The 8,228-nt window shown below is 38.0% G+C and overlaps 1 protein-coding gene across 1 annotated transcript; it reads left to right on the top strand.

Moving 5' to 3' along the window:
- The first annotated feature begins 484 nt into the window (after positions 1-484).
- Positions 485-3,088, top strand: LOC147512623 (uncharacterized). The gene is made up of 4 exons (XM_086598750.1): positions 485-1,143; positions 2,554-2,614; positions 2,664-2,841; positions 2,928-3,088. Exons 1-4 carry the CDS (start codon positions 485-487, stop codon positions 3,086-3,088), a joined length of 1,059 nt encoding a protein of 352 aa, XP_086454876.1.
- Positions 3,089-8,228: the final 5,140 nt, after the last annotated feature.

The raw sequence follows: 8,228 nt of genomic DNA, 5'->3' as shown, positions 1-8,228 counted from the left end.
AAAAAGAAACCAGTATTACGGTAGCAGAAAACAAATATTTAAAAAGATCGTCCGACTACTCACCGTTTTAAAAATGAACAGCTTCCCGAAAGCGAAACCCCGAAAGCCCGACGTCTACTGTCACGCGAAAAGATAATCTTCCTCGTTCAAAACTTTTTCAGTAAAACTTTTTTTTTTTTTTTTTTTTAAACCCTCATTTGTGTTTTTCCCCCAGAAACTCTCGTGAGAAAACTCTATTTTTTTCTAGTTTTTAAAACCTCCCTGAAAAACAAGGGTTTTAGACTTATCTACTTACTTACGGGCTTTTATCCGAAACTACTGGATATCCTATCTCTGTTTTATCTATTTACATTATTATTATTATTAATATTAATATTATTATATGAAAAGCAATTAAAAGACGGGGTGTTATAGTTTGTTTCCTATAGCAGTCTATATCACAAGATCTGAGGGGAAAGAGAGTTGGACTAATTTTTTACAAACAATGAAAAGGAATGGATTAGATTGTCATATGTACAAGTTGACATTTGTGTCTGATAGACAAAAGGGATTAATTGAAGCTGTGTCAAGTGTGTTCCCTAACAATCCCCACAGGTTTTGCTTTAGGCATATGTACAAAAACTTTAAGAAAGTTTTCAAGGCAAAACATTTGGAGTTGCTAGTCTGGGGTGCTGCAAAATGTTATAAGATAACTGATTTTGATAGGTGTATGGCTCAACTAAAAGCTGAATGTCCAGAAGCTAGGGCCTGGCTTATGAAAGGGAAAGTGGAGAGTTGGGCAAGGGCACACTTTGATGATTATACAAAATGTGATCACATCACAAACAATTTTTCTGAATCATTTAACAACTGGATTTTGGAATTGAGGGATATGCCCATTGTTCCTTTCTTAGATAAGTATCATACATTGTTGATGTCCTTTTTGTATAAGAGGAGAGAGAAGGCAAAAGAATGGGATATAAATGGGTTAGTTCCTGCAGTTGTGAAGAAAATAGAGAAGATGATAGAAGACATTCCTAACTGGGATTTGGAAGCAAGTAATAGTAGTCTGTATTGTATCAGGGATGTCAAGTCTGATTATAGATACACTGAACATAGTAGATCAAGAGTGCAGTTCGCAGGAGATGGCAACTCTCCGGGATTGTTTGTGTGCATGCATGAGTTATTTTATACAAAATGAGAGCTGATTGGAGAGAGTATTGCAGTTCCTACTGGGTGTCTACATATCGAATGGCTTACAAAGGGACACATCAAGCCAATGGAATATCCAAGAGATCGCCCCCAAGCCCGTAAGTTACCCTAAACTCTCTTTCATTGATACTGGTGTTGAGCTGTTGAACTGACCAATTTATTTTCACAATAATAATAATAAGGGTCCCTAATAATAAATGAAAGAAAAAACAAAGAAGGAAAATGGGCAGTAGTACTAGTAATAGTAGTAGTAGTTCTTCTGTAGTAGTGTTGTTCTGTAGTTCTTCTGCAGTAATAGTTCTTATGTAGTAGTGTTGTTCTATAGTAGGTAACACTGTAGTTGTTCTGTTTTGTGTTGTTGCATTAATTTGCAAGTAACAAACAAGTGTTGATTCCAAACTTGTATCCAACTTCACACCAAACCAACACTTGTATTTCTTAAATTTCTTAAATTATAAAAAAAAAAAGGTGTTGAGCTGGTCTTTTTTTCCACATGTATCCAGCTTCATTACCACTCCATATATTTCTTCAAATCAATTAGAAGATGGACACAAGTCTTTGTTATGGAATATAATTTAATTTTCTTATAGAAGGTCATCAGACAATAATGAGGATCATATAGCTAGTAGTATCCTTTTTGGTTGATAGAAGTATGTTTGAAATCACTCTATAGTAGTAGATTGATAGAAGTTTCAAATCACTCTGCCAAATTTCAGTGCCATTGCAAGTCTGACTATAATGTAGGGACTTAGTAGCAGAGATGCATATAACTCTGACACTTGAAACCTAGTAGCAGAGATGCATATAACTTAGTAGTAGTAATTTAACTTGAAAATTGACCAGAGAAGACAAGTATATGACTTAGTAGCAGAGATGCATATAACTTTGACAATTCAATTATTATGACAAGTTAAGAAAGTCAGAATTGCTTGTTAAGAGTACACCTTTGAATATATGTGCTCGAAGTTTATAAAGTTTGTTTATTTATCCAGAATTTGTGATTTTTGAGAATTTTATAAGGTTTTGAGATACCCTTTTGAGTTTAAGTTATGAGAGTGTTCATAAAGTGTGTTTCTTTGTGACAAGTTTTGTGTTGAGAACTTATAACTCAAGTGCTGAGCTATAGTTGGGGGATCATGGAGTATGTTTCTTTGGTTGAATTTTTGTGTATGGTTGGTAGTTTAACAAGTTAAAGTGCCTAGTAGTATGGTTGTAAGCTGTAACCTTGGTGATTCAAGCTGAAATGTAAATTGAGTGCTAACAAGAATAGCACCATCAATGAAACATTTGTCTGGTTTCTTATGTTGGATGGTTTTCTGTGTGCATATTACTTGGTTGGATTTGAGGATTTTCTGGTTTTAGTGGGATTGAATTTGGCATATGTTTAAGGTTTTGGAGGTGTGTTAAGTATTTATCTGTACAGGTATAATATTGTTATTTAGTTATTAATTTATGTGTTTGTTTGCATGTAGACACCAGAACAGCTATACCATCCACCTCCACACACCAGGGGTATTGGGCGGCCAAGAAAGAATAGAAGGAGAGATGAAGATGAGGAAGCACCAAACAAGAAGAGAAGGAAGTGTAGGTTGTGTAGGACAGAGGGGCATAATTCCAAGACATGCAAATGCCTCCTTGCACAACCAAAAGGTAAGGACACTCATCACTATGTGGTTACATATGACATGTCAGGAATTACTTACATGTCAGGAATTCTCATTTGTTTGGGATAATAGGTAAATCTAAGGCCAAAGATGTAGAATCTTCACAAGCATCAAATGGTCCAGTGCCAGCTTCACCTTCACAACCCAGCACTAGAAGCAAGTCCAGAGTTGCAAGTTCAAGTCGATCAACCACCACTAGCTTCTCCTTCATCACAGCCAAGTCAAGTACCTAGCACTAGAAGCAAGTCCAAAGTTGCTACTGAAAGTCAACCACCACCAGCTTCACCTTCATCACAACCAAGTCAAGTACCCAGCACTAGAAGCAAGTCCAAAGTTGCCACTGAAAGTCCATTGCCAGCTTCACCTTCACAACCCAGCACTAGAAGCAAGTCCAGAGTTGCAAGTTCAAGTCAACCACCACTTGCTTCTCCTTCATCACAGCCAAGTCAAGTACCTAGCACTAGAAGCAAGTCCAAAGTTGCTATTGAAAGTCAACCACCACCAACTTCACCTTCATCACAACCAAGTCAAGTACCCAGCACTAGAAGCAAGTCCAAAGTTGCCACTGAAAGTCAACCACCAGCTTCACCTTCACAACCCAGCACTAGAAGGAAGTCCATTTGTGCAAGTCCAAATCAAGTGCCAACTTCACCATCATCACAGCCCAGCACTAGGAGCCAATCCAAAGCTGCAAGTTCAAGTCAAGTACCACCTTCACCATCATCACAGCCCAACACTAGGGACAAGTCCAAGGAAATAGTTGTTAGTCAGCCAGCATCATCACAGCCCATCACTAGGGGCAAGTCCAAGGAAACTGCTTCATCACAGCCCAGCACTAGGGACAAAACCAAGGAAGTAGCTTCATCACAGCCCAACACTAGGGCCAAAACCAAGGAAGCAGCTTCATCACAGCCCAACACTAGGGCCAAAACCAAGGAAGCAGCTTCATCACAGCCCAGCACTAGGGCCAAAACCAAGGAAGCAGCTTCATCACAACCTAGCACTAGGGACAAAACCAAGGAAGCAGCTTCATCACAGCCCAGCACTAGGGACAAGTCCAAGGAAACAGTTGTTAGTCGGCCCGGATCATCACGAAATTTAACACTAGGGCCAAAACCAAGGCAGCATGTTCAACTGTGACAATACCAACAAAGGCCACTACAAAGCCTTCTACTGTGAATTTTCAACCACCAACACCAAAGCAACTACAAACATTGGCAGCTGGTGGAATGCCATTACCACAGAAGCCACATAAGGCTAATACATTCCAGGTAGAGTATAATATAGGTTTATGGGTTGATAAGTTGAACTTATTTATATCAAATTGACTCTGTTTTGTAAATTGGCTGATCTAGTGTTTATTTGATTAGGCTCCAGAGCAAAGGCATACTTTTGCTAACCTTATGAAGAGGCTCAGAGACACCTACATGCCACCACGTGCAGCAGAGAAACTAAACAGCAGTTCAGGTGCACCACCAAAAATGGCCAAGGCCACAAAACAAAACAAACCACCACTAGCTCCTCCACCAAATCCAGGATCAAGGCAGAAGTTCCAAACTGTGAGGCCAGATTGGAAACTCTGAACTCTGCAGGAAGGGTTATTGTGATTTGGGTACCTTTGTTATTTTGGATGGTTGGAAACTCTGCAAGACTGTTACATTTTGGGCATGTAATGACTTGTTTTGTTATTTTGATCTTTTTTGTGGATGGTACTTGGACAATGTTTGGTTTTGGACCTAAGATATTATGAATGACTTATATATTTCTAAGGGTACCCTATTTCTAATTCTGTCATGTTTTATCTTATATTTTAGGGAAACCCTAAACTTATTGTATTAGGGAATGACTTATATGTTTTTATGATAGTAAACTTAACACCAATTAATAACAGTCAACAAACCACAATTTTGATTAATAGCTAACAAGACAACAGTACAAAATAATACATCAAGTCCCTGCAAATTAACATGCTAAATTTGCTTCATCTGTTCCTTTCCTTTAAGAAGAATCTTTGCATTAAATGCTTCAGATAAATCTTTTATGACTAACTCAATATTCAATTTCAAATTGGAATTGGACTTTGAAGATGATGACTCCTTCGCCTCTTCTTCAAAAACCAACTTCTTTGGTTCAGACTTCTCCTTCTTACAACCTGCAATTGCAAGTTCCAACCATTCGAACTGATCACACCTTGGGCATTTTAGAAACTTCTCGCCCTTGCTCCTTAGTTGAGTTGAAGTCCTCACGTCCCTAATAGTAGTACACATCTTGCACGGAGACCGCTTCCAAGGACAAGTATATGACCAATGGTCCTCTGCTTTACATACAAAGCATCCAGTGCCTTTCTCAACTGCAACTGGACTACCAAGATCGTTGGGTTTGTCACTTGAATTTCCCATTAAATCATCTAGCCATTGCGCCGATTCACATTTCTGACATTTGATAAACCTTTTTTTGTTATTGTCTTCAAACAAGTTGCATTCGTTGTTGCAATTCTTACAAATTACGTGCATCCAAGGGCATTGAGCTGTTTTATGTGTCTTTTGGCCACACAATAAGCATGAACAATCCTAAAACATTATAAACATATTTTAGACATACCACCCCACTGTTAAAACATTAATTAGTAATAGCCCCCCAAAGTTCAAATTAACGATAAACCAAAAAGGTCTAATGTCTTACCTTTCGAAAGCAACAGTAAGACAATATTAAGTACCTTGTAAATCGGAATGCAGTTGGAGTTTGACTCGTGACCACCACCCATCTTCAATTTCATGGCTTTAGGGAGAAGATGAAGTCTGTTTTTTATAGGGAGAAGATGAAGTCAATTTGATGGCTTTAGGCAATGGCTAGTTTTACTTTAGTTTTAATCCGTTGGATAGAATGTGCTGGATGACTCCACGTGTCTATCTACTTTGACTAAGAAGTAATTTCTTTGGTAATCTATTATGACCGTTGGATTACTTTCACAGGATGGCGACACGTGTTTCATAGTTCAAACTTTGGTAAATAGTTCGGTGGCAAAAGAGTAATTACAAGATCAGGGGTAGTTGGTGTCTTTTTCTTTGGATCAATTCTGACCTTTGATTTTTTCATTGGAGATCGTGACACGTGTCTAATTTGACCTGGTGTGATGACTCAAAGTCATGGCTAAGTGTGGTTTGGTCTTTTCACTACAGTTGACTTTCGAGATAACAGTCAAGACTTGTTGACTTGGACGGCACGAAATTTGGGGGGTAAGTCTAACTAACCCATTTATGTATGTTATAGTCAAGTATTATAATTTAACATGAAATAATTCTAATTTCCCATCTACTGGGGGATCCTAATAGGCTCATGGGGAGAGGGGGGGCTACCCAATTTGATATATATATATATTTTTTTGGGCGAAACTCTAATTTCCCATTTAGTGGGGGATCCTAATTGGCTCATCGTGGGGGGCTACACACACAAAAACACGGTAAGCCCAATTTAATTTAATTTAATTTAATTTATTATTAATTAATTAATTTATTGTATATATATTTTTTTGGTGCAAAACGCTAATTTCCCATCTAATGGGGATCCTAATTGGCTCATCGTGTGGGGACTCTAGAGGCTATAATATAAAATTGTGTCGATATAAAGTAACATCACCCTAAACTTTGTTCACTTGGATGTTGTGTAGAAAGTCAGATTCTGCTTTCCCATTTATAGTGGGGATCCCATGGGATTGAGCGACCACCGTGTTTCTCAAGCCATCGAATTGTGTTGTTTCCTATTTTGTAAACTCTATATAAACAATTGTAATATCTTTAGAATTCAATCAAGTAAATATACACTAAATTGAATTGAATCCTCTTTCTCGCATGGTATTTGAAATTAATTTTGAATCTTTGAATCTTAAACCCATTATTGAGTTCTTGAATCTTAAACCCCTTCACAAAGTTTTATTTTTATTTTCTTCAAAACCTAAATTGTTTGTTTTTTTTTTTTCTGTATAATCGACAATTTCTTCAAAACATCATTCATCACCACTACACCCTACAAGACAACTCAGCGTTCCCAAAAACTGTTCCATTAGATGAGTCCAACTATACCATCTGGGCTCCTCTCATGCGGATGCGGATTGGAGCAAGGGGAAAGCTTGGTTATTTGACTGGCGCAAAGGTTGAACCGCTTATGAATTCATCAGAATATGAAGTTTGGGCAATAGATAATGAAAAGGTAAAATCATTGATTCTATGGAAATTTCTCTTATAAACCGTTATATTCGTTCCCACTATTTGGGAGACTGTGGAGAAGACTTTCTATGATGACTCTGATGAAACTCAAAATTTTGAATTGAATATGAAGTGTTTTGAAGCCAAGCAGAATGGGAGACTTATTCCTTCCTATTACAACGAATTGGTGGCTATGTTCCGTGAGATTGATTAGAGGGTGACTTCCCGTAATAACAAAGTTTGAAGTCAGAGTCCATGAAATGTCCACGATGTCCGAATGTGTTCATATGTTTTACGCGGCCTAGATCGAGTATGATCAGCGTGGAGAGATCCTTCGGAAAATACCTAAATTTTCCTTGGAACAAAGCTATGCTTACATTCGTAAGGTACAATCTGATAAATAGGCTATGGGGTGCTCTGTATCAACTGAATCCTCTGTCTTGGTTGTTCATAGCAAGACAACTCCTCCAGTTTTTTCTGGTCCTCCACGCCATCCTAAAGGTAAATCAAATCCTTGGGCAGATAAAAAGTGCGGTGTTTGCGGAGATTTGGGTCATAGCAAGGAGAGATATTATGAAGTGATTGGTGGGACTTCTCATTTAAGCAAGGCCGCCATTGCTAATGTTGAATTGAATGGTGACAATGCTTTAGTGTCGCTAATCGGTATGAATGGTAAAGTTATTTCAAATAATACATGGATAATTGATTCAGTGCATCCGACCATATGACAAATGACCCTAACCTTGTGAAAAGTCTTAGACCTTCACCTTAGACCGGCCGCTTCTATCTGGTAAACCCACTCCGGTTAGCGGAGAAGGGTCTATCTAAAACCCTTCTTGAATCTTCTTAGTTGTTCCATCCCTTGCTTATAACCTATTTTTTGTCAAATTATCCTTGCACTTGCATGTACTGTGACATTCTATCCATCTTTCTGTGTTTTTCAGGACATTCTGACTCGAGAGATTCTTAGTTATGGTGTTAGAAAGGGGAAACTCTACTACCTGGACTTGAGAGAAATTGGCGAGAAACAAAAGAATTTTCTAGGGAAAGCTAATCAGTTAATAGGGTCGAAATGCAAAAAAACAATGGCATCGTCGGTTAGGTCATCTATCTTTGACTTATTTGAAGAGGTTGCAACCTCACCATTTTCTACACATTGTGACTTTTGTGA

Source organism: Coptis chinensis, chromosome 3 (assembly GCF_015680905.1).
Source record: "Coptis chinensis isolate HL-2020 chromosome 3, ASM1568090v1, whole genome shotgun sequence".
NCBI lineage: Eukaryota > Viridiplantae > Streptophyta > Magnoliopsida > Ranunculales > Ranunculaceae > Coptis > Coptis chinensis.
Note: the sequence above shows the minus strand (reverse complement) of the source record. Positions and strands in the feature narration are given on the sequence as shown.

Excerpts from the sequence above, each read along its gene's own strand:
- LOC147512623 (XM_086598750.1), top strand. The coding sequence starts at position 485 with ATGAAAAGGAATGGATTAGATTGTCATATGTACAAGTTGACATTTGTG. Across the intron at positions 1,144-2,553 it reads GATGGCAACTCTCCGGGATT|TGGGATTGAATTTGGCATAT; the intron begins GTTTGTGTGCAT and ends TTCTGGTTTTAG. Across the intron at positions 2,842-2,927 it reads CCTCCTTGCACAACCAAAAG|GTAAATCTAAGGCCAAAGAT; the intron begins GTAAGGACACTC and ends TTGGGATAATAG.